The sequence below is a fragment of the Schistocerca americana genome, chromosome 1, assembly GCF_021461395.2.
Source record: "Schistocerca americana isolate TAMUIC-IGC-003095 chromosome 1, iqSchAmer2.1, whole genome shotgun sequence".
Taxonomy (NCBI): Eukaryota; Metazoa; Arthropoda; class Insecta; order Orthoptera; family Acrididae; genus Schistocerca; species Schistocerca americana.
In genome coordinates, this window is record NC_060119.1 from 1,006,403,255 (window position 1) to 1,006,430,126 (window position 26,872).

At 44.8% G+C, this 26,872-nt stretch overlaps 1 protein-coding gene across 1 annotated transcript in view; it reads right to left on the reverse strand.

The window, feature by feature from the left end:
* LOC124595948 (lachesin-like) overlaps positions 1 to 26,872 on the reverse strand; it is a 1,154,458-nt gene that overhangs the window by 58,694 nt on the left and 1,068,892 nt on the right. The window contains exons 6-7 of the mRNA XM_047134873.1: positions 9,185 to 9,340; positions 4,691 to 4,819 (exon numbers count right to left, since the gene is read on the reverse strand). Of these exons, the coding sequence (XP_046990829.1) occupies positions 4,691 to 4,819; positions 9,185 to 9,340 (285 nt within the window). The remainder of the gene's footprint in view (positions 1 to 4,690; positions 4,820 to 9,184; positions 9,341 to 26,872) is intronic.

A 26,872-nucleotide genomic window follows, 5' to 3' on the forward strand; every position in this document is an offset into this window, starting at 1 on the left:
TTTTACCTCCTTATTTTAGGATATTTTAAGCCAGCATCCCGACCATGTACTAGTATTTATGGATGGCTCTAAACTGGGGGACTCTGTTGGTTGTGCTGTTGTTTTCTCTGATCGAGTCGTCAAGTTACGGCTTCCTGCGGCGTTTACCATCTTTGATGCCGAATTGTTTGCGATCTTGCGGGCATTGGAGCAGATGAGATGTGCTCCCAGTCTTAAGTTTCTCATATGACTCCCTGAGTGCCCTTCAGACCATGCAACACTTGTACCCAGCGGATACGGTCGTCCAGAACATCCATGATGCCCTACTCAACCTACAACGGCAGGGGAAAGAATTTTCTTTCTGCTGGGTGCCGGGGCACGTGGGTATTAGAGGAAACGAACTGGCGGATGTGGCTGCCAAAGATGCATGTTCCCTCCCTCACGTTGTTGAGTGTGCCGTCCCCTCCATGCTGTTACCTCCCTTTTGCGTTTTCGTGTTATGCGTCAATGGGAAGAGCAGTGGCAGGCAGTCGGTGGAAATAAGCTGCGTCTGGTCAAGGCCACCACGCGGCCATGGCCTACGTCCTACCAGTCATGCAGGCTGGATGAGGTTCTCCTAACTCGCCTCCGCATCGGGCACAGTCCCTTAACGCATGGTTTTTTACTCCGGCGGGAGGACCCCCCAATCTGAAGTGCTTGTGGCGTCCAGATTACTGTCCGCCACATTTTACTTGATTGTCCTTTATTCTCTGACCAGAGGGCGGTGGTTTCCTTGCCACCGGATTTGCCCTCTATTTTGCAAGACGACGCAACGACTGTGGTTAAGGTCTTACGGTTTTGTGTCCTGTCCAATTTGTTGCCTCGGATTTTAGGGAGAGGTTTTTAATGTGCTGCTGGGTGACTGGCTCATCCAGGTTTTAGGTAAGAGGTCCGCCAGTCACGATTACCTAGTTGTTTCACTTCGATTTCTGTTCTCTTTTCTTTGTGTTTCCTTTCCTTTTTTAGTGCGTTTCTTCTCCTCTTGTTTTACCTCTGTATGTGAGGATTTGGAACTGCGTCAGGTCTGTGTCGTTTAGCCGTTCTCCTTGTTCGCTGTCCGTCTTCGTCCCTTCACCGCATGTGTTCCTGTTTCTATGCGTTTGGGCGCTGATGACCATGCTGTTTAGCGCCCGAAAACCTCAAACCACACACATACATTATCCTAGTTTTGCTTTTGTTGGTGCTCATCTTATATCATCCTTTCAAGACACTGTCCATTCCGTTCAACTGCTCTTCCAAGTTCTTTGCTGTCTCTGACAGAATTACAATGTAATCGGCGAACCTCAAAGTTTTTATTTCTTCTCCATGGATTTTAATACCTACTCCGAATTTTTCTTTTGTTTCCTTTACTGCTTGCTCAATATACAGATTGAATAACATCGGCCCGCATCTCGTGGTCGTGCGGTAGCGTTCTCGCTTCCCACGCCCGGGTTCCCGGGTTCGATTCCCGGCGGGGTCAGGGATTTTCTCTGCCTCGTGATGGCTGGGTGTTGTGTGCTGTCCTTAGGTTAGTTAGGTTTAAGTAGTTCTAAGTTCTAGGGGACTGATGACCATAGATGTTAAGTCCCATAGTGCTCAGAGCCATTTTTTTTGAATAACATCGGGGAGAGGCTACAACCCTGTCTCACTCCAACAACTGCTTCCCTTTCACGCCCCTCGACTCTTATAACTGCCATCTGGTTTCTGTACAAATTGTAAATAGCCTTTCGCTCCCTGTATTTTACCCCTGAACAGTTATGGCCTGAAAATCCAAAACTTGGATGAAGTTCATGAATCGAAGCTGAAGCTTGCCGTTCCAAAAGGGGGCAGAATTCAGCACAGAGAAATTGGCTTCAACGCTCTCATGGGCGTGCCACGTCGCAGAGCTGGCTGGCCAGGCTGTTCACGAAGGCGGCACTCGAAGTCAGCCACGGATTCAAATCGGCCCACAAAAGTGCCCTGCAACCATTCGCCGGACTCCACGCCCAAGACGCTTAAGCAAGTGCTCGCGTTAGTCGCCGGGTGGACCTCTCACACCGTCCTACTCGCTCCGTTGTCACTCCGTGAGTCGCCACCCCACAACACGCCCCACCCCTCATCAATCAGTGTGGAAAAATTGACTGAAATGTAAGTAAAATAATGTAATTTAAATGCGAATGTTTCGATAAAGCCTGGTGCGATTTTAGGCAAAGAATGTAGAGTTATTAAAATAGACGGTAGGGATCACGAAATGAGAGCACAATAGCAAACTGCGGCGCGACGTCGTAGCCGACACCAGGCACAAGGCACTATCATAACCCACGGTGTGGTCACTGCGTTTTTGAGTTAATAAGACATTGTTTAATGGATGTGACAGCTTCCATTGATTGTTCCGCAATCGTCTAATCGTACAATAATGGGTCTCTCTGCATATTTATACTCAGTACGTTACATTCTTGATGTTGAGAGTTAACTGCCAATGCTGCACCAAGTGTCGAACCTCACATAAACCAGCATCACCCGCGACTGACGATTATGAGCAAAGTTACGCTAAGGCATCGGCGTATTGAGGGGTTTTGAAATTTTTAAGTGGAAATTAATGGTTTCCTGCGCGACAGTGAGTTTTACTAACCACTGCAGACAACAAAAAGATTTAAGAGTTACATATCATGTAATTTCTAACAACAACGAGACGAAAATAAAATAGACAAATGCATGTGGTCGGGCTGATGTGGTTAGGATTGCTAGTGATTAAGTGTGCTCAGTACATTTTCCTCATGTGGATTACGAAAGAGATGAGAAAAATTAACCTTTGAATCTTTTTCCGAAACAAAAGCAGGAGCTGATGCTGTTCCAACCTTATATTTTCCATCCTCGAGATATTATTTATAAAGTAGTTATGAACCTAAAAATCAGAGAAAAATACATGAGCAAAACCAAAGTTCCGTAAAGACGTAGAAGCACTTTCACAGGTTATTATACTGTATTACTAAGTGATGAAGAAATTGCCGGTAAAGGAAACTTTAACTGTGACCACAAACTGTGCTGTAAAGCAACACTGTGCATTTCTGCCTACAACTGGAAATTGTGGAAAAATAAATAAAAGAATTTAGGCAAAAGAACACAGATTTACATGCTCCTCTCTCTCGGTGTAAAGCTGAGTTATTTAACGTACACTGATAAGCTAAAACACTATGACCACTGCCCACCGCGAAGTTGCATGCCGCCTGGTGGCGTTCAACGCACTTGACACGTTAGGAAAGGTATGTAAGCGGAGAAGACACGGACGGGGGATCCCCTCGCGAACATATGGTCTACAAATCGGGGAATCCATTGAGATAAGCGGCTTTGACAAAAGGCAGATTATTATTATGCAGAGCTCTCGAAAACAGCGAAACTGGTCGAATGTTCATGTGCTACTGTACTGAGAATCTACGGAAAGAGGTAGAAAGACAGTGAAACTACCACTGGGCGCTAAATGGTTGGAAGTCAACGATTCTTCACAGGACACGGGGTTCAGAGGCTTATCTGCTCTGTAAATTAGGGCAGATGGTAGTCTGTGGCATCTCTACCGAAAGAGCACACTACTGGTGCACGGACAAATGTTACGAAGCACATTATTGATCGCACATTGTTGAACGTGGAGCTCCGCAGCAGACTGCCCCTACGAGTTCACATGTTGATCCAACCACATCGCCAATTATGATTTCAGTGGGCACAGGGCCATTGGGATTCGAGAGCCAATCAATGGGAACGGGTCGGCTCTTCGGGTGCAACATATTTTTGCTACACTAGGTCGACGGCCCTCTCCACAAATGCCGTCATCGAGATGAACGGCGCCTCGAAACGTGCGGCGCGTCGAGGACGCAGGCTGGCGGGAACAGTATTACCTTAGGGGAGACATTCTCCTGCGCTTGCATGGGACCTGTGGCAGTAATCGAGGACACGCTGACAGAAGCGAAGACCAGCATCCTTTCATGCCTGATGCCTTCCCCGATGGCGAAGTCATCTTTCAGCAGTGTAATTGACCGTGTCTCGGAGCCAGAACTGTGCAACGGTGTTTTGAGTAGCATTATAGTGAACCCACATTGATGTCTCGGCGACCAGATTTGTCTGATGTGATTCCTATGGAATCCACCTCGGTCGCTATCGGGCGCCATCACCTCCTGCGCAGATCAGCGGCCTGATATTAACGCGAGTTACATGCGTCTGTGCTCAGACATCTAATGTCACATACCTCCATAAACCTACCAACAAACTGTCGTATCCCTGATACGCAGAATCAGTGATGTATTTCATTATAAAGACGGACAAACGAGCTATTAAGTAAGTGGTCATATTGTTTAAAGTTATCAGTGTATAACATTTTGGAAAAGTGGTCTAGGGGTCTCTTTCTTACTATCAACAGAAAGTTGTTATGAAAGGACGGTGTACTAACAGGTGATCTAAAGTTACTGGAACAACTGTTTTTAAATGATGGTAGCATTGTTTATTTAAGTAATAAGTTAATAATGGTAATACACAGTAACATGAAAAATACCCATTGAATTCTCAGTGAGGGTAGAAGTGTGCGCGGAGTGGCTGTTACCTTCTATGCGTTACTGCGTGGCTAGAGCGTCAGTGGTGATGTCACCTGACTCCTACTGTGTATCCTGGCAGGAGTGAAGAATGTTTTTCTCTCGTTGTTAGGTTTCTGATTTAAAAGAGTACTCACACTGGACGCGCAGCACGATCCTGCGGCTGGCGCTGGGCGGCACGCCGTTGCTGGCGATGCACAGGTAGGCCCCCGTGTGCAGCCGGCTCACCGATGCCAGCCGCAGCTCCTCACTGGGCACCTCCGGCACTGCGGCACAGGAGGGACAACCTCTCAGGTGGGTACCGTGGTGTCGCACAAAGCAACATGCATTTACAGCACTGATAAAAACACACTATCTGACCAAAAGAATACGGGCACGGGGTGCGCTCATCTTCCACCTTCAAGACGGTTTGAGCCCTGCTGTGAATAGTTTCAGTGAGGCAACTGAAGCATGTCCGACGGAACATTGTATTTTACTTTTTGATGTATACCGGCTCTGCTATTTCGTATTTATTCGCCAATATCACGCTCTCGACTCTCAATAAATATGTCCTTCCTGGAAGGGAGTATACGTAACGTACGAGTGCGGAGTGTGACAGACTACGACGTATGGAAATTTGGGTCTGGCCGCGATTCGTGCTCGGATGGCCGAAGCAGTTAAGGCGACCACTTGCGTAAAACAGGAAATCCGGGTTCGTGTCTCGGTCCAGCACAAATTTTCATTCTCGTCATTCCTATAGGCAGCCGAATGTGATTCATATCGCAACTAAGAAGACATTTTCTGTGTTTTTTCACTGCTATAGTCGCCGTGGTGCTGTGTGTCCGAAGGAGCATTGCACTGTACTTCTTAACTGCACGAGACTGCTGCTTCGTTCCTGCTGCTTCGTTCCCTATAAAATGTGTTTATATCCTTTGACAATTAGTGTTACCTTGGAGTTAATAACCACTAAAAACACTCCCATACCGTATTCAAACTGAAACTTGACTGAAGTTATAAGAGTAAGTCAATGTGTCGTCCAGTGACACGAGTGAGATCCTGAAGAAGATTCCAGCAGATCAATCGAAACGTCGAGCTCTGAAAAAGTTTGAAGAGAAATACAACGCGACTTAACTACTCAGAAGATTTTACCATTAATGCCAGAGGGGCCCCTAACTTGTATGTCTGTCCTCTCTGGTGCTAGTCCTGTAGAGTGCGTTATGGCATTCCTGAATACGATTCCGTATTCGCACGATAGTGTGGGATTCCGCTAACGCTAGTAACCAAACTGGAGAACAACGGCCTCGACAGACCACGATCCTGCCAAATTCCTGCAGTTTGGTAGACCTTTCTCCTCCTTACATGAAGCATAACACGATCTTCTCACAAACTCCCGTACCACGGCACTATCTTCTCCGTACTGTTTGCAGTACGCATTATAATAGAGTATTTTCTCCAGGCATTCGACAAACATACCTGTCGGATTGCCGCAAAGTACAGCATGATTCAGCATTCAAAATCACTCGTACAATGTCTACGGGGGTCGCTCTTTATTCAACCTGAAGCGTTCGCATAGCATTGACTGCAGAAATATGCGGGTTGTAAAGAGCTGCTTCACCATTGTCCATATTCGGTTTGAAACTCAGAGTGATTCCTTCCGATGATTTCACGTTATTCTCGACACCAACCGTCCTAAATTCTCGACGGCTCCTTTCCGTCAGTACATGAGCTCTACCTGGTCTTGGTTTATCTGTGATTGTTCCTTCTTGTTTCCAGGTCACGATTACATCACCAACAATGGACTTGAGAGTTTCAGAATGTATGACACGTCCCGACGGATTTGTTACTCGTGTGACATCCAGTGACTAGTCCATTTTCGAAGTCAATTAGTTTTCCTGAGCGACTCATCCTCCTATTACCGGTTGTCTACTGGTAAAATTGTACTCGCCGCCTCCATTTATACCTGCCGAACGGACTGGTCTAGTAGTCAACTCTACGATACATAGAGGTGTCAGGATACTTTTGATGAGACAGTGCGTTCTGACACTGGTAACCACAGAACTGCCAAGCCGTCGACAAAATGAACAAGTCCAGCCAGAACCAACGTCCATTTCGGAACGAGTATGTTGGTCACATCACTTAAAGAATTTTTTTTTAGAAATTATATTAGTGGGTTTTAGATTCTCGAAAGCAGATGCGAATAACAGCACCACATCAAGAACACCAGTTAAATGAATCGCCTTTAACCGACAGCGGTGTCTACTAATCTGCCTATGATCAGGGACTGCACGTGGAATTGGATGTGTTTCTTTGTATCAATGGCACTTTTTCTTATGAGGCCAAGGGCTTTGCAGTTTTTCTCTTTACCGGCTGAAGTTCTAGTATTTGAGTTTATTTTACTGCCGAAGTAGTCAAAGATATTTATTGGTCTGAGTAGTACATCTCTCATATCTACCACGATACGTCGGCGGTTGCTAATTTGTCTCTTCTGTGGACTGATTTCCACGCTATACCTTGTTGTGTGATCTTGTTTATTCTTTATTTTACTTCGGTTCCCCTTCGTTTTTGTGAATGTCAGCTACGTCATCAGAAGATTTTTATTTACATTCCACTGAGTTTTAGTCCTTTGATGACCTACTTAAATTCCTTAACGTCTTTCTCAGTATATATTATGAACAACACTGCTGACAACTGACACCCCAGACATACTCCTCTCTTGTATTTCACCATTTGTGTTCGTGATGACTCTTTAGTTTTCACACATTCCGAATACCTGCACGTAAACATAGTTTATATATACTCATGCTCATAAATTAACGATAATGCTGATACATGGTGAATCAACGCTCTGGTGAGCGGTTTGCGGGTTTAAATCACCTCGGGGTATGACCATGCGGTGCATTTGACGTGCGGTCGTCGCACGGTGGCGCTGGCAGCAGTCCACATACGCAGAAGTGTTTTGGTGCATGTCAGAGAAGGGTGCAGCGAGTAAGTGTGCAGACGTGCTAATGGTGACTGTGTGGTGAAAATGGCTCAAAGAACACATATTGATGACGTTATGAGGGAGGGAGTACTGCAGGTAGCCTTGCTCGGGACCTTACTGCAGCCACTGGAACAGCTGTCTCTAGACAAACAGTCTACAGATGACTGAACAGACATGGTTTATTCGCCCAGAGACCTGCAAGGTGGATTCCACTGACCCCTGGTCACAGGAGAGCCCGTAAAACCTGGTGTCAAGAACACAGTGCATGGTCATTGGAACAGTGGTCTCGGGTTATGTTCACGGACGAATCCAGGTAGTGTCTGAACAGTGATTCTCGCCAGGTTTTCATCTGGCGTGAACCAGGAAACAGATAGCAACCCCTTAATGTCCTTGAAAGGGACCTGTATGGGGGTCGTGGTTTGATAGTGTGAGGTGGGATTATGATTGGTGAACGTAGGCCCCTGCGTGTCTTTGACTGAGGAACTGTAACAGATCAGGTGTTTCGGAACGTCATTTTGCACCAGTATGTCCGCCTTTTCAGGGGTGCAGTGGGTCCCACCTTTCTCCTGACGGATGATAACGCACAGCCCACCGAGCTTCCATCGTGGAGGAGTAGCTTGAAACAGAAGATATCAGGCGAATGGAGTGGCCTGCCTGTTCTCCAGACCTAAACCCCATCGAGCACGTCTGGGATGCTCTCGGTCGACGTGTCGCTGCACGTCATCAAACCCCTACGACACCTCAGGAGCTCCGACACGCAATGGTGCAAGAATGGGAGGCTATACCCCAGCAGCTGCTCGACCACCTGATCCAGAGTATGCCGACCCGTTGTGCATGGTGATCATGTCCCATTCTGATGTCGGGCTGCATGCGCAGTAAACAGTGGCGTTTAGTACCACATGCGTTTCGGGATGGTTTTCTCAACTTATTACCAATACCGTGGACTTACAGATCTGTGTCGTGAGTGTTCCCTATGTGCCTATGCTATCAGCGCTAGTTTTGTGTATTGTCATGTTGTGTGGCACATTCTGCAATTATCCTTAATTTATGAGTGTACAATTTGCCTGTCCCTGAAATCTAGACCAATAACAGACGTAATCTTTATGAAAGCAATACCGCTCACTTTATTAAAGGCTTTTTCTAGATTTGCAAATGGAAGAATTAATGGTTTCCTTACATCCTAAATTTTGTCTGCAACTCGCCGTAAGAGCTTCTTCTCTTTTAAATCAAAATGTAAACTGATTTCCAGCTAGGTAAGTTTCTCTTTTATTTGCTTATTGTTGTCAATATTTTCGACGTGTGCGAAAACAAACTCAGTGTGCGATATTCATTACATTTTGTAGCTGAAGGTGTATTTGGATTCCGAGACGTTTTTCAGAACATTCTGCAATGCAAAAGTTTAGGTACTATCTTTTAAAACCTAGTAGTTTACACTGGCGATTATATTAGCTTGTACCATCGATGGTTCAATAGCAGGAATATTAGCATTAAACACGCCCCCCATCCGCACCATAACAAATGAATAATTTGCGAAGCCGGAGGAAAACGTTAAATACATAATCAACGAAATGGGTATCCCATGAAAGCTGCGGTGAGCTGCTGTAGTGCAGAGCACCGCCTCGACAGTACTGTTAGGCAGCAGAGCGTCAGGAAGGGGGCGCGGCGCACGCACCGTGGCGGCCGGCGTAGGCGATGGTGCCGCCGTCCTCGCGGCGCCAGGTGACGGCGGGCTCGGGGTGGCCCCTGGCGCGGCACGACAGCGTCACGTCCTGCGACTCGCGCACCACCACCTCCGACGGCGTCGACTGCTCCTCCAGCGTCGGCGACACTGCAACAGTCGAGCACGCAATCTGCTTTATACCCAGCAGACACGAACCAGGTTCCACGTATCTCCGACTCTGCTAGCAGTCGAAATTTCTGCATTACCCCTTTATTTCGAAATACACGGCACAGAAAACAGAAACTGGATGTTAGGCATGCTCATACGAGGGGCGTCCAAAAATTAATTGAAATGGTTTGGTTTTATTCAGGATTCCATTTACCGCATTATTCCCCACTCTTTTGGCTACAAAATCACAGTTTTCCACATAATCTCCGTTCAATACGACGGCCTTACGCCACCTCAGTGGGAAGGTCTTTATGCCCACATGGCACCACTGTACCGGTCGTAACCAAAGCCTTGCTGCGCCAGTAACCTCTCCATCATCTATGTACCGTTCCCCGCGGACTGCGTCCTTCATTGGGCCAGACACGTGGAATTCGGAAGGTTCGAGATTCGGGCTGTAGGGTGGATGAGGAAGAACAGTCCAATGACGATTTGTGAGCTCCTTTCGAGTGCTTATACTTGTGGCAGGCCTTGCATTATCATAGTTGGCCGCTGTGGCTGAGCGGTTGTAGGCGCTTCAGTCCTGAAACGCGCTGCTGCTACGGTCGCAGGTTCGAATCCTGCCTTGGGCATGGATCTGTGTGACGTCCTTAGGTTAGTCAGGTTTAAGTAGTGCTAAGTCCAGGAGGCTGATGACCTCAGATCTTAAGTCCCATAGTGCTTAGAGCCATTTGAACCATTGTCGTGGAGGAGGAGTTCATTTGCAGTTTCTTCAGTTTCCTGAAATGCACAATGAGGGAAAACATCAAACCGAAATACCCCTCTCGAGTATCAGAAGACCGCAGCATTCACGTAACCTTCTGAAGGTGTGTATTTGAACTGCTCAGGAGAGAAGGCACGTAGGAGGTCGGACAGGTTTGCATGACGTTGTTACAATGATAACAGGTGCCTCGCCCGACGACTCACTCAGCTTTTCTTCAGTTGCAGGCCTCTGTAGGCATTCCGCAAGCGCCTATGAAAATCTGCGAAGCTCTAGTTTTCCACCAAAAGAAACACAGTGATAGCTATCTGCTTGGAACGCACCTCCGTTAGAAACACCATTTTGAAGACTGCGCATAGCGCCGCCACCAATTGCAACGTCTTGAATCTATAGGGGCTCAAGCAGGAATATTCCACGACGCCCCACAACAAATTCTACAGTGTTTCAACCGAAATTAGCAGAGAAAAAAGTGACGTATTGCTTATCGTACTGCCGAAGTATATTAATTTTCAGTGCGTCCAGATCACCAAATGAAAAAAGCAAACATTTTTGTAATGACAAAACCGTCTGTTTCCCAAGGGGGGTTTTTACAGCACTCCTCAGCAACGTCAATACGTAGTAGAACATGCTCTTGCTCGGATGCTGGTTTGAGTCCGGCGTTGCATTCCATTCTACATCTACATCCATACTCCACAAGCCACCTGACGGTGTGTGGCGGAGGGTACTTTGATTACCTCTATCGGTTCTCCCTTCTATTCCAGTCTCGTATTGTTCGTGGAAAGAAAGATTGTCAGTATGCCTCTGTGTGGGCTCTAATCTCTCTGATTTAATCCGCATGGTCTCTTCGCGAGATAGACGTAGGAGGTAGCAATATACTGCTTGACTCCTCGGTGAAGGTATGTTCTCGAAACTTCAACAAAAGCCTGTACCGAGCTACTGAGCGTCTCTACTGCAAAGTCTTCCACTGGAGTTTATCTATCATCTCCGTAACGCTTTCACGATTACTAAATGATCCTATAACCAAGCGCGCAGCTCTCCGTTGGATCTTCTCTATCTCTTATATCAACCCTTTCTGGTACGAATCCCACCCTGGTGAGCAATATTCAAGCAGTGGGCGAACAAGTGTACTGTAACCTACTTCCTTTGTTTCCGGATTCCATTTCCTTAGGATTCTTCCAATTAATCTCAGTCTGGCATCTGCTTTACCGACGATCAACTTAATATGATCATTTCATTTTAAATCACTCCTAATGCCTACTCCCAGATAATTTATGGAATTAACTGCTTCCAGTTGTTGACCTGCTATATTGTAGCTAAATGAGGTGGGATCTTTCTTTCTGTGTATTCGCAGCACATTACACTTGTCTATAACAGTGTCCACTGTGTTATGGTGTTTAACGTGGTCCTCGCTATGGTCTTTGGGAACGGAAAATCGCTTCATTCAATAGTCTCCTAACATTTTTATGCGGTAAATGACGTCTTGTAGCCTTTTCGAATGCCAAATTCAGTTGTGGAGCATTCAGCCCATGCATCCATTGTCTCAAAGGTCGTAGATATCGATCATCTTGTTCGTAATTAGTGAAACTGTGTTGGTGTCTTTCTTGTTACCAGACATTTCATTATTACAGCATTTGAGAAGGACGAACCGGAAAGTAACAACTTCCGTAGCAGTCAATTGCGATTGCCAGCCCCATTAGGTACACGGTCACATTAATAATAATTATTCCGATTATTTATCCCGACCTGATCTGATCGAATAGCAGCCCAATAATTATTATTAATGTGACCGAGTACCTAATGGGGCTGGCAATCGGAATTGACTGCTACGGAAGTTGTTACTTTCCAGTTCGTCCTTCTCAATACTGTAATAATGAAATGTCTGGTAACAAGAAAAACACCAACACAGTTTCACTAATTACGAACCTATATTCGTCTCAATAACACAAAAAGGAGGAGACAGCCACTGCCTTCGTCATACATATCTAAATACGGCTAATCTCAGCACAGGCCTCTTCATTTTCCATTATCGTCACACGCTAATCCATCACTGCCATCCAACACTGCAATCCAAGGAGATGCCGGCGCGGTAGACGCGAAACCAAAATATCAGCACTAGAAATATCACTGACCATTTCCGTAATTATACTTCTTCACTTTCCCGGTATTATTCTAGTACAAAGGGGTTTAACCACGGTGATGGCAACTCCCTTTGTCGTTAAAGCCTTGCATTACAACAACTGGCTTCCGTACACCTCTACCCGCAACATGGTAAGGGGTCCGTAGGCCCTTACTATAAATTTGCACTCGGCACAGGTCGATAGGGCGAACAATCGATTGTGTCGTGTTGCGAGAGCGAGTGTGGAGTTGAGTCAGTGCCATGTTGTGGGTAGAGGTGTGTGGAGGCCCAGTTGTTGTAATGCAATGCATTAACGACAAAGGGAGTTGCCATCGCCGTGGTTAAACCCCTTTGTACTTGAAATAATACCGGGAAAGTGAAGAAGTATAATTACGAGAGTGATCAGTGATATTTCTAGTGCCGATATTTTGGTTTCGCGTCTACCGCGCCGGAATCTCCTTGGATTGCAGTGTTGGATTGCAGTGATGGATTAGCCTGTGACGATAATAGAAAATGAAGAAGCCTGTGCTGAGATTAGCCGTAATTAGATATGTATGACGAAGGCAGTGGCTGTCTCCTCCTTTTTGTGTTATTGAGACGAATATAGGTTCGTGATTAGTGAAACTGTGTTGGTGTTTTTCTTGTTACCAGACATTTCATTATTACAGTATTGAGAAGGACGAACTGGAAAGTAACAACTTCCGTAGCAGTCAATTCCGATTGCCAGCCCCGTTAGGTACACGGTCACATTACTAATAATTATTGGGCTGCTATTCGATCAGATCAGGTCGGTCGATAAATAAACGGAGGTGTTACAAAAGGTCGTAGATATCGATCATCTTGTGCACCTATCGGATGTAGACAAATGGCTCTGATTACTATGCAACTTAATTTCTGAGGTTATCAGTCCCCTAGAACTTAGAACTAATTAAACCTAACTAACCTAAGGAGATCACACACATCCATGCCCGAGGCAGGATTCGAAGCTACGACCGTAGCAGTCGCACGGTTCCAGACTGTAGCGCCTAGAACCGCACGGCCACTTCGGCCGGCGAACGTAGACAGCCAGTGCGGTGTGAGTCTTCAACACTGCCAGTCAACTGGAACCGATTCCATATCCACGCCAAGTCACTTTGACTCTGGTGCACACGTCGAACAACATCCGTGGTTGACAAGTCTTCGGCACGTAACGTAATGATGCGGAGCCGATCTCTGTCACCAATGTCCTTCGTGGCATGACGGATATTCAATCTACTCTTGCAAAGACGTTTCAAAGGCGTCACTACTAGCACTTTACTTTCAACTGAAATGCTGCAATCCATGCGAGTGCGGCGTTGTGCCCGTCGGTACAACAGCGTCGTTAGTGACCCCCTCGATCGGTACAGGACCTGTCACATTAGCAACGCACACGCACAACACACCGAGCTGATGCCGAACTTTTGGTGATGTGTGTGTGTATTCAAACAGCTAATGACTTTGTCTAAGTGGTAGCACAGGTTCCCAAAAGACCACCGAAGTTAACTTCGCTGTCGCGCTTAGCTAGCACTTGGATGCGTGACCGTCCGGGTCCGCCCAGCGTTGTTGGCAAGTGAGGTGCACTCATTCCTTGTGAGGTGATTGAGCAGGTAGTTCATTGAGAAGTAGCGGCTCCAGTCACGAAAACTGACTACGTCCGGGAAAACGGTGTGTTGACCACACGCCCCTCCATATCAGCAAGATGCCTCTCGGTTGAGGATGATACAGTGGTCAGTCGGTACCATTGGACCTTCCGAGACCCGTTGGGACGGACGGTACATTGAAACAAAAAGGTTGCATTCCAGCTTCCCGACAGTGAGTCAGAATCATTAAACATATTCAACGCCCCAACACCGCGAAGGAGGCAGTAAACAAACGTCTAATAAGAAACTGTGGACTTCACACATGGTATGCAAGTAATCAGCACTTAACTGCATTTGCATAAAGAAGGTAGAAGCACGCCATCTGCATTCTGGATATCAGGAAAGATTACGCGGAAACCTGAATGATGGTTTGTGAAAAAGTAAATAATTTGGAGATAGATGGAGAAGCAATTGTGGTAGATGTGCAAATGGGCAAATTTATCTTGGGATATTATTATTCAATAAACAGGGCACAAGCGATAATGAAATCATTGTTAGGAGTAATAAAGGATGAGCTGTTACAATGAAAATGAACTCTGTTCTGTGGAACAAAAAATGAGAACAACTGAGAAGAGAATTCGTAAGACAATAGCCCAGAGTGTAGCTTTGTACGGAGCAGATGCCTGGGACGTTAGCAAAACATGATGGATTACTTAAGACGAAGACCAAGCTCAGGCTGTACTAGGATGGAAAGGATGAGGAATAAAGTAATCCGACAAAGGATGAAAATGGATAGGTGTATCTGTGACGACATCCAACAGAAACAGCTGATGTGGTTTCGATCTTGGTATAGACAGAATGAAGATAGAATAACACATAGGAAGCTACGATGGCTACAGTCCCAGAGAAAGAAAATGGGTCGGCCACGACGTAACTGACAGATGATGTGAAGGAGGCAATGTAACGAAGGAACATGTACGTTGAGGAAAGTCAAGACAGAAGAAAACGGCTACTGGGGGTGGAGAAGCGGCGCCAGCAAGAAAACGATAAAGGTTGTTTGTGGGAGGATCGTGTATTGCTTCATTAGAAGGAGAAACGTTTATCATCAGGTGAAGTAATTAGAAAATGGCAGGATCATGGTTTATCGAGAGTACGGTATATCATTCCACAGTAATGCTGCTCGTCTTGTTGGCGATACCACGATTCTCATGTCAATATGGAATCGATGTGTTTATGAATGCTGCACCACGCCCTAAGGACAAGCGCCTGAGAGAGCTGAGTTCACAGACCGTTGTCGTTGACGGTAAAACCTTGTGAGTGGTTAAGCCGCATTGTATCCTCTTCAAACTTTTTAAATTCTCAACACTTTTATCTCGGCTGCTTGTATCTTCTTCAGGTTTCCATTCGCGTCACAGGATAGCTCAACACTCGAAAGACCGCGTCACATTCACTTACTCTTATAATGTTAGTTTTGTTTCTGAATGAGTTGTAACATTTTGCTCCCTGTATTTTACCCTTCCTACAAGCAGAATTTCAAAGAACATACTCCAGTCAACATTTCCAGTAGCTTTAGAAGTCTACAAGCGCTATGAACGTACATTTACCATCCTTTATCCTATCTTCTAAGGTAAGTAGTATGGTCAGTACTGAATCGATTCCTCATACATTTCTTCGGACTCCAAACCGGTCCCCATCGAGGTAGGGTTCTGTAAGTTTTTTCTATTCTTCTGTAAATTATTCGTGTCGATATTTAGCAATTATGAATTATTAAACTGATAGTATGATAATAACAACGTCTGTGAGCATCTGCTTTCTTTGGAAACAGAATTACTACATACTTCTTAACGTGTGAGGGTAATTCTTGCACAACGGGTGAAATAGTTTTCTCATAGCTGACTCCCCAAGGATATCAATAATTTTGACATAACGTCACCTAATCCAGGGGGTCTCGTTATGACTCAGATTTTTCAGTCTGTGTCAAATTCCTCCCGCTATATAACTCCCACCACATCCTCATACATTTCATCATCCCTTTTTCTATACTGTCTTCTTCACTTCCGTTGTTTAGTCCCTATACATATTCCTTTCATCATTTGCCTTTCCCTTTTATCCTTAGTAAAGGTTTTCCATCCGAGTTCTTATTATTCACATAGCTTTTCTCCAAAGATCACTCTCTTTCTCTATCTGTAATTTTCGTTTAGGCGGTCTCAGTCTTTCCCCTGCTACTACAGACTTGCATTTGTCCTCTTCCCATTCCCTTAAAGCCATTTTTACTTCCTGTGATGTCATACTTTAGACGTTTGTATTTCCTTTTGCCTGCTACATTTTTCCTTTTTTATTCTTCTTCTTTCGCCACTTAAATTCATGATCTCTTGTGATAATTAAGAGTTCCTACCAGGTCTGTTCTTTTTTTCCCTTTGCTACCTTCGTATTTCATTTCTCACGGTGACCCATTCGCCTTCAGCTGTGTTCCCTTCTCACGGAAAACCTCAACAATCTCTGCCTCTTTCGATTTCACTTTCTTAATGTCCTATCTCTCTGCAGCTTCATCAGTTTAGATCTGCAGTTCATATTAAATAAATTGTGACCTGCCCTTGAAAATGTCTTACAGCTTTAAATCTACCTGCGAAACCTCTGTCTTACCAATATAAAATGAGTCTGAAATCTTTCATCGTCTCCAAGTTTCCCCCAAGTACGCAGTCTTCTTACATGATTCGTAAATCAGGTGATTGCAATGATTAAACTATCCTCTGCGGATAATTCTACCTGGTGGGTTGCTCTTTCATTCTTTTCCCCCAAATTAATTATCCTTACAATTTACGTTCTGTTACTTTTCCTAGTATCCAACTCCAATCTCCCACAACTATTAAATTTTGGTCTCCCTTATCTGAATAATTTATTTTATATCATCACACAGTCTGTCAATCTGTTCACTACTGTGGTGAGTGTCGGCCACGATAGTGCATTCACTATGTCATTCATAGTAGCTTACACAAATCTTGTTTTCTTACTCATTATTAGACCTGCTCCTACATAACACCTGCACCGAGTGGAGGGTCTGAATCAGAGGCTGAGACGGTTCTGCGACCGTGTGGGCTGCAGATTCCTCGACTTGCGCCATAGGGTGGTGGGGTTTCGGGTTCCGCTGGATAGGTCAGGAGTCCACTACATGCAGCAAGCGGCTACACGGGTAGCAGGGGTTGTGTGGCGTGGACTGGGCGGTTTTTTAGGTTAGATGGCCTCGGGGAAGTACGGAAAGGGCAGCAGCCTCAAAGGGTGCGAGGTAAAGTCAGGACATGCGGGGGTCAAGCAGCAATCGTTATTGTAATTGTAAACTGTCGAAGCTGCATTGGAAAAGTACCAGAACTTCAAGCGCTGATAGAAAGCACCGAAGCTGAAATCGTTATAGGTACAGAAAGCTGGCTGAAGCCAGAGATAAATTCTGCCGAAATTTTTACAAAGGCTCAGACGGTGTTTAGAAAGGATAGATTGCATGCAACCGGTGGTGGCGTGTTTGTCGCTGTTAGTAGTAGTTTATCCTGTAGTGAATTAGAAGTGGATAGTTCCTGTGAATTATTATGGGTGGAGGTCACATTCAACAACCGAGCTAGGTTAATAGTTGGCTCCTTTTACCGACTCCCGAATCAGCAGCATTAGTGGCAGAACAACTGAGAGCAAATTTGGAATACATTTCAAATGAATTTTCTCAGCATGTTATAGTCGTAGGTGGAGATTTCAATTTATAAGATATAGACTGGGACACTCAGATGCTTAGGACGGGTGGTAGGGACAGAGCATCGAGTAGCATTATACTGAGTGCTCTATCCGAAAATTACCTCGAGAAATTAAACAGAGAACCGACTCGTGGAGATAACATCTTGGACCTACTGATAACAAACAGACCCTAACGTTTCGACTCTGTAAGTGCAGAACAGGGAATCAGTGATCATAAGGCCGTTGCAGCATACCTGAGTATGGAAGTTAATAGGAATATAAAAAAAGGGAGGAAGGTTTATCTGTTTAGCAAGAGTAATAGAAAGCAGATTTCAGACTACCTAACAGATCAAAACGAAAATTTCTGTTCCGACACTGACAATGTTGAGGGTTTATGGAAAAAGTTCAAGGCAATCGTAAAATGCGTTTTAGACAGGTACGTGCCGAGTAAAACTGTGAGGGACAGGAAAAACCCACCGTGGTTCAACAACAAAGTTAGGAAACTACTGCGAAAGCAAAGAGAGCTTCACTTCAAGTGTAAACGCAGCCAAAACCTCTCAGACAAACAGAAGCTAAACGATGTCAAAGTTAGGGTAAGGATGGCTACCCGTGAAGCGTTCAGTGAATTCGAAAGTAAAATTCTATGTACCGACTTGGCAGAAAATCCTAGGAGGTTCTGGTCTTACGTTAAATCAGTAAGTGGCTCGAAACATCATATCCAGACACTCCGGGATGATGATGGTATTGAAACAGAGGATGACACGCGTAAAGCTCAAATACTAAACACCTTTTTCCAAAGCTGTTTCACAGAGGAAGACCGCACTGCAGTTCCTTCTCTAAATCCTCGCACAAACGAAAAAATGGCTGACATCGAAATAAGCGTCAAAGGAATAGAAAAGCAACTGGAATCACTCAACAGAGGAAAGTCCACTGGACCTGACGCGATACCAATTCGATTCTACACAGAGTACGCGAAAGAACTTGCCCCCCTTCTAACAGCCGTGTACCGCAAGTCTCTAGAGGAACGGAAGGTTCCAAATGATTGGAAAGGAGCAGAGGTAGTCCCAGTTTCCAAGAAGAGTCGTCGAGCAGATGCGCAAAACTGTAGACCTATATCTCTGACGTCGATCTGTTGTAGAAATTTAGAACATGTTTTTTGCTCGCGTATCATGTCGTTTTTGGAAACCCAGAATCTACTCTGTAGGAATCAACATGGATTCCGGAAACAGCGATTGTGTGAGACCCAACTCGCTTTATTTGTTCATGAGACCCAGAAAATATTAGATACGGGCTCCCAGGTAGATGCTATTTTCCTTGACTTCCGGAAGGCGTTCGATACAGTTCCTCACTGTCGCCTGATGAACAAAGTAAGAGCCTACGGAATATCAGACCAGCTGTGTGGCTGGATTGAAGAGTTTTTAGCAAACAGAACACAGCTTGTTCTTATCCATGGAGAGACGTCCACAGACGTTAAAGTAACCTCTGGCGTGCCACAGGGGAGTGGTGTGGGACCATTGCTTTTCACAATATATATAAATGACCTAGAAGACGGTGTCGGAAGTTCCATGCGGGTTTTCGCGGATGATGCTGTAGTATACAGAGAAGTTGCAGCATTAGACAATTGTAGCGAAATGCAGGAAGATCTGCAGCGGGTAGGCACTTGATGCAGGGAGTGGCAACTGACCCTTAACATAGACAAATGTAATGTATTGCGAATACATAGAAAGAAGGATCCTTTATTGTATGATTATATGATAGCGGAACAAAAACACGTAGCAGTTACTTCTGTAAAATATGTGGGAGTATGCGTGCGGAACGATTTGAAGTGGAACGATCATATAAAATTAATTGTTGGTAAGGCGGGTACCAGGTTGAGATTCATTGGGGGAGTCCTTAGAAAATGTAGTCCATCAACAAAGGAGGTGGCTTACAAAACACTCGTTCGACCTATACTTGAGTATTGCTCATCAGTGTGGGATCCGTACTAGATCGGGTTGATGGAGGAGATAGAGAAGATCCAAAGAAGAGCGGCGCGTCTCGTCACAGGGTTATTTGGTAACCGTGATAGCGTTACGGAGATGTTTATCAAACTCAAGTGGCAGACTCTGCAAGAGAGGCACTCTTCATCGCGGTGTAGCTTGCTCGCCAGGTTTCGAGAGGGTGCGTTTCTGGATGAGGTATCGAATATATTACTTCCCCCTACTTATACCTCCCGAGGAGATCACGAATGTAAAATCAGAGATTCGAGCGCGCACGGAGGCTTTCAGACAGTAGTTCTTCCAGCGAACCATACGCGGCTGGAACAGAAAAGGGAGGTAATGACAGTGGCACGTAAAGTGCCCTCCGCAACACACCGTAGGGTGGCTTGCGGAGTATAGATGTAGACGTAGACCATTAAAAAAAGTTTTGCATCAGCCCAGTTCCCAGAAATCCTGAAGATAGATGTTGACTGTGGATATTGTATCACAGACACAGTCCCTTTGACTGTTCAGATATCTCACTAAATCCGCCCAAACATATAAACAACCATGATGCATGAGCAACGCCTGTTAGACGTCGGGTCCGACCGCCAATCAGTTCCAGTCGTTCCACCAGGAAGGAGGCATACGGCTCGTGTTGTCTGTAATTCAACCATGCCTAGACGGTCAATAGTGCGGTTCGATCGCGTCCGCATCATTAATCTGACAGGAAGGGCTCTCAACAGGGGAAGTGTGCAGGCGTCTCGGAGTGAACCAAAGCGATGTTGTTCGGACTTGGAGGAAATACAGAGATACAGGAACTGCCGATGACATGCCTCGCTCAGACTGCCCAAGGGCCACTCCTGCAGTGGATGACCGTTACCTATGTATTATGACTCGGAGGAATGCTGACAGCAACGTTACCATGTTGAATAATGCTTTTCGTGCAGTCACATGACGTCGTGTTACGACTCAAATTGTGCGCAATAGGCTACATGATCCGCAACTCCATTCCCGACGTCCATGGCGACGTCCATCTTTGGAATCACGACACCATGCAATGAGCTACAGACGGGCCCAGCAACACGATGAAAGGACTGCTCAGCATTGGCATGGGGTACAAAGAAGGAGCCTCCTAGAAGATTGTGAGCCTAAAGACTGAAGACAGACACAATCGGGCGTACCCTGGAAACGGTGGAAGATCCTAAAGACTGAAGACAGACACAATCGGTCGTACCCTGGAAACGGTGAAAGATTTCACCGGCTAAGCCTTCTAACACCAGATCAAGTTAAAGTCCAAATTAACATCAAGATGCAACGGCCTTTATCAAGACCACCCCTTGTGACGATCTCGATAAATATTGAGGGATTCTCTAGTCATAAGAGTGTTTTATTAGCAGACATGTGCTATAAGCATAAATGCGACGTATTGTTGTTGCAGGAAACACACCGGGGAGCCACCAGCCACAGACCTAAAATAGCAGGAATGGATTTGGCCATTGAAAGACCTCATGACAAGTATGGGAGTGCGATTTTCATCAGACCCGGGCTCAACGTAACATCAGCCGCAATGACAGAAGTAAATAACATTGAAGTACTTACCATTCGCGCCCAGAAGTTCTCTGTGACGTCTGTGTACAAACCACCAGATGTGGACTTTGTTTTCCATGAACCAAACAATTTTACATATGACCATATTAATTTTGTCATGGGCGATTTCAACTGCCATGGTGAAGCATGGGGATATAATGAGACTGATGAGAATGGTGTACAGCTTGAATCCTGGGCTGACACTAATGACCTACAACTCATTCATGACCCAAAACAGCCAGCATCGTTCAACAGCAGAAGATGGAGAAGGGGATATAGCCCTGATAACATCTTCGTGAGTAGGAAGTTGGCAGCACAGTGCATGAAGCTTGTTCAAGAACCTATCCCAAGTACACAACACAGACCCATCATTTGTGTTGTGAATGCCATGGTTAAACCAGAGGAGGTGCCTTTCCGAAGACGTTTTAATTTCAAAAAGGCAGACTGGCAGAAATTTAAAGAGCAATTGGACGAAGAGATTGAGAAAATCCCTCCTCGACCAGATGAGTATGGTAGATTTATCGATCTTTTTTGTGAGAGGGATCTCAAGGGAAAACATCGCAAGGGGTTGCCGTACCCAGTACATCCAGGGTCTGACCGGCAGCAGCAAGGTCTTACTTGACAGGTACCAAAATCTGTTCACTCAGGACCCCTTCAGCAAAGATACGATGGAGGCTGGGGAGGAACTATTGCAGGCTATTGCTGAGGATGAGAGATCACGGTGGTGCAAACTAGTCGAGAATCTTGACATGAAACAAAACAGCAGACGTGCATGGAACTTACTGAAAAACTTAATTGGGGACCCAACTGACCACCAGCAGAAGGACAACGGGGTAACAGCAAATCAGATTGCTAGCCAACTTCTGAAGAATGGGAAAACCAAAGGGGAAAGAGAAAGGGAAATAGTTATACCCCAACAACAAAAAGATTACGGACTCCTCAATGCTTCATTCACAGCAACCGAACTGGAAGACGCCATTCAGAGTATGAAACTGAATAAGGCCACTGGAACTGATGACCTTAGAACGGAGCAGATAAAACAGTTTGGGCCCAAAGCTCGAAACTGATTACTACATATGATGAACACCTGTGTTAAAGAGCTGAATATTCCAAAACTATGGCGGCAGGCGAGATTGGTGGCTTTACTAAAACCTGGCAAGGAGATAAAGGACCCCAAAAGTTACAGACCAGTGTCACTTCTATGCCATATCTATAGGATACTGGAGCGGATGATTCTCAACCGGGTGGCAGAAACCATAGATGGAAAGCTCATAAAGGAACAAGCCGGTTGCAGACCAGGAAGATCTTGTTGTGGGCAAATACTTAATTTGACGCAACACATAGAAAATGGGTTTGAAAAAAATTAATAACTGGAGCAGCTTTCATAGATACTGCTGCATACGACACGGTAAACCACAGAAAGCTATTGCGCAAATTATATCATCTCACAGGGGACAGTAAATTGACGATGGTTATTGATCTCTGCTTCACATGACGAGTTCTCAGTGAAAAGTGCCCCTAGGTATTTGAATTATTGCACTCTCTTGTAGGACTGGCCCCCAACGTGCAGTGATTGTAGATTATCAGCAGTCTGACAATGACCACGCGTCATAACGAGGTACTCTGTCTTGGCTTCGTTTCTGTTTAGCCCAAATTTGCTGGCAGCCTCCTTTAGTGCTTTGGTCATTTGCTCAAGCTCCTCTTCCGACCTAGAGAGTAAGCAGATGTCGTCTGCATAGGCTAAGTATGATAGTCTCTTTCCTTCGATTTCAATCCCTTCGTTCTCTTGGAAGGTCTCGTGTACGATCTTCTCGATGGCAAAGTTGAACAGGATAGGGGACAACCCATCTCCTTTCCAGAGCCCGGTCACAGTTTCAAACTCCTCAGTTACGCGATTTCCCATCTTTACCTTTGCACGTGTTTCGTTCAGACAGATCTTTACCAGATTGATGAGTTTCTCTGCTATGCCAAACTCCTTTAAATAGTTGAGCAGGCTCTTGCGATGTATGCAATCATAGGCCTTCTTTAATCAACGAATAAAATATGCAAATCTTTACCGTATTCACCCAGTCTCTCAGTGAGCTGCCGGAGACTGAAGATGTGATCTACTGTTGACGGTCCTGGCCGGAAACCGCCCTGGTACTCCCCAATCACCGACTCTGCCACTGGCTGAATTCTATGTATGAGGAAATTGGACGGGATCTTATAGCAGACGTTAAGCAGAGCAACGTATTCCTCGATAGTTGTCACATTTCAGTTTGTCGCCCATGTTATGTATTGGACAAATCAGAGCTGTTTCCATTCTCCTGGTAGTTCTTCTTTGGTCCTTATTGCCTGTATCAGTCGGTGTATTTTTTCTGCAAGTTTTTCTCCTCCTGCCAGGATCATTTCAGCTTGTATTCCATCTTCACCTGGACTCTTATTCTGTTTAAGCTATCTGATTCTGGTTTTTATCTCATCCAGAGCAGGTGGGGGATAGTCTGCGTCGGCTGTGATTGGATACTGGGAATCGAACTGCAGTTCGGGTTCATCACAATTTAGTAGCTGTCGAAAGTACTCTTCCATCTCTCAGATATGTCCCTATCGTTCGACAGGATCTTATCATGGGAATCTTTGACAAATTTCTGCTTGGCCTGGTTACCTTTGCAGAGGTACTTCACCTTCAGAAACATTTCCCTAGTCTTTTGTCCTCTGAAGTCTGTTTCTGCTTCAATTATGATATCCCTTATGTATTTCCTCTTTGCTCCTCTCAGAATTGCCTGTGTAGTCTTTCGGACCTCCTCAAATTGTGCTTTTCCCTGTGCCAGATTTTTCCCCTTCAGCCACTTGCTCCTGGCTTCCTTTCTCCTTTCCAGGGCATCTGCACATTCCTTTCCAAACCAGATCTTCTTACCCACTGGGTTTCCCATGATTGTTTCCTTTGCTGTATCCCTAACTGAGCTCTGGAAGTTTCCCCACATTAGTTCAAGGTCGTGATCCGCGTCTATTTCACTGAGTGCTTCAAAGCGGTTACTAAGTTGCAGCTGGTATCCGGTCTTCGTTGCCTCATCTTTTAGTTTCTCCACATGGTACCTTTCCACTTTTTTTAACTTAGGCCCCGTTCTTCCTTTACACTGTATGTTTAAAAGGCCTCTGACCAGGAAATGATCACTCCCACATTCGGCACTCCATGCTGTCTTAACGTCTAACACCCATCTCTTGGCTCTGAGATCAATGGATACATGGTCTATTTGATTTACAGTTCTCCCATCTGGTGACACCCAGGTTCCTTTATGTATGTTTTTCCGCTGGAAGTTTGTGCTGGAGATGAACAACCCTAATGATGTAGCGAAGCTGATGAACCTAACGCCATTGTCATTGCTTAGGTTGTGTAGACTGTGGCTTCCTGTTGTGTCTTGGAATATTTGTTCTTTCCCAACCTTGGCATTTACATCACCAAGGAGGATCCTTAGGTGTCCATTTGGTATAGCGTCCATCACTGCCTCTAGCTGTGCATAGAACTCGTCTTTCACTTCACTTTCACTCTCCTCCGTGGGAGCATGACAGTTCACAAAAGTCGCCTTAATATGCTTTACGTCCAGTGTTAGAACAGATATTCTTGGGGTGACTGAAACAAATTCTGAAACATTTGTGGCCAAAGTCTTACTGACGCAGAAACCAGTGCCTAACAAATGACCTCGTTCACAGGCTCCATACAGAATAGTACAGTTTTCAACATCAATGCTGCCAGCATCGTCCCACCGGTTTTCTTCTTCACTAGTTCTCACAATATCTAACTTCAACCTATCCAATTAGATTTTTAAATTCTCTCATTTACCTACATGATTGAGTGGTCTGACATTCTATACTTCGTCCCGTAGAATGCCAGTTTTTTCTCTGATGGTGAAATCCTCCAGATTAATCCCTGGACAGAGATCCGAATGGAAGGCTATTGTACCTCTGGAACATTTTAACAAAGAGTCTTAGATCATATTTTAACCATACAGTGGATCTCCCTGAGCTCGAGAGAAATAATGGATTTAGCTTACCCTCGATTTCAGCTGTTCACATTGCCAGTTGGCTAATGTTACAACGCCATGACTTAAATGTTGTTGTATCCTCGACCACCTTCTTGAACCATAGAGCCTGATAAAACTACTAGCGGAACTTCGTAATAAATTTTGATTGTTATTTTTTCTGCTAGACGGATGCTACCTTCCACCTCTTACTCTCTTTCGTTACTCGTTTGTCTTCGAGAAACATACAGCCGTCACAGTGTGTTCTACACACCAGAATCTGCCATACAATATATTTACTCCGCTGCTGGCCTCATTTCTTCCCGGATGCTTTGAGAGCATTTCTGAAATCTGCCTCTTGACCTAAAACAGGTTTCTCATGGACTTTTTTCTACAACTGCATATCTTCTAATTTCAAACTTAATCTTTCCACTTAACGGCCCACATACAGTTTTATTTCTAGGTCACAGAAGATGTTTTTCTGGAGGGACATTCCTCCGCCTGCAGCAATAGACTTCTAATAGATTTCATTTCTCACAAACGGTTTGCAACCATATGTTTGGTGTGAAAATGTTATTCTACTGTGGCGCCCATCTCACTTTTAATATTAAGCAAGTCGCCATTCTTCTTTCTTTTTCATCATCATCGTCAACATAGCCTATATTGTAAGTGCAATATTCACATTATTCAACAGGTCTTGCCGGAAGAAATTTGTTTGTCGATAAACCTCAGTGTTGGTATATTTTCTCACTACAGTTTTAATTACCTTGTGAAAAGCTCTATAGTTAATTCACTCCTTGTTCGAAATAAAAGCAACAGAACTGGTAGTAAACTACAACTCTCGCTTGGATAATTCTTAATTCCGTATTTCAGACAGACTGTCGGTTGAAACAGCGACCAGCACAATTAGAAAAAATAATCCGCTTTAATCTACAGTCGCACATTTATTTTGCACATTTGCATCTGGTTTCGGCACTAACAAGGAAACCTCCCCATCGCACCCCCCTTAGATTTAGTTATAAGTTGGCACAGTGGACAGGCCTTGAAACACTGAACACAGATCAATCGAGAAAACAGGAAGAAGTTGTGTGGAACTATGAAAAAAATAAGCAAAATATACAAACTGAGTAATCCATGCGTAGGATATGCAACATCAAGTACAACGTGAGCTCAGGAGCGCAGTGGTCCCGAGGTTTTGCTCTCTGTAGTAAAAGAACTGAGTTAACAGATCAACAACGAACTAAAATGGATGTCTTACGACGTCCGCCCCGAGCAGATGCAACGAATTTAAAAAAAAAAAAAAAAAAAAAAAAAAAAAAAAAAAAAAAAAAAAAAAAAAAAGGGTTAGCGTGAGCAGCTGCGGAACGAAAGGTCCTTGGTTCAAGTCTTCCCTCGGGTGGAAATTTTAATTTTTTTTATTTTCGCAAAGTTATGATCTGTCCGTTCGTTCATTGACGTCTCTGTTCACTGAAATAAGTTAAGTGTCTGTGTTTTGCGACCGCACCGCAAAACCGTGCGATTAGTAGACGAAAGGACGTGCCTCTCCAATGGGAACCGAAAACATTTAATCGCAAGGTCTTACGATTCCTTCACAGGAAAACTCGTCTGATATATTCTATAAGACACTGGTGACGGCATGTGCGTCACATGACGGGAATATGTTGTCGACCCACCTAATTTGTACACTTGGTGAATGGGTAAAAATATTCTTCTACCTTTCCCGATTTAGGTTTTCTTGTGGATGTGATAATCACTCCAATAAAGCGATGAAAACATAAGAGTTTGTCACATAAACTGCAACAAA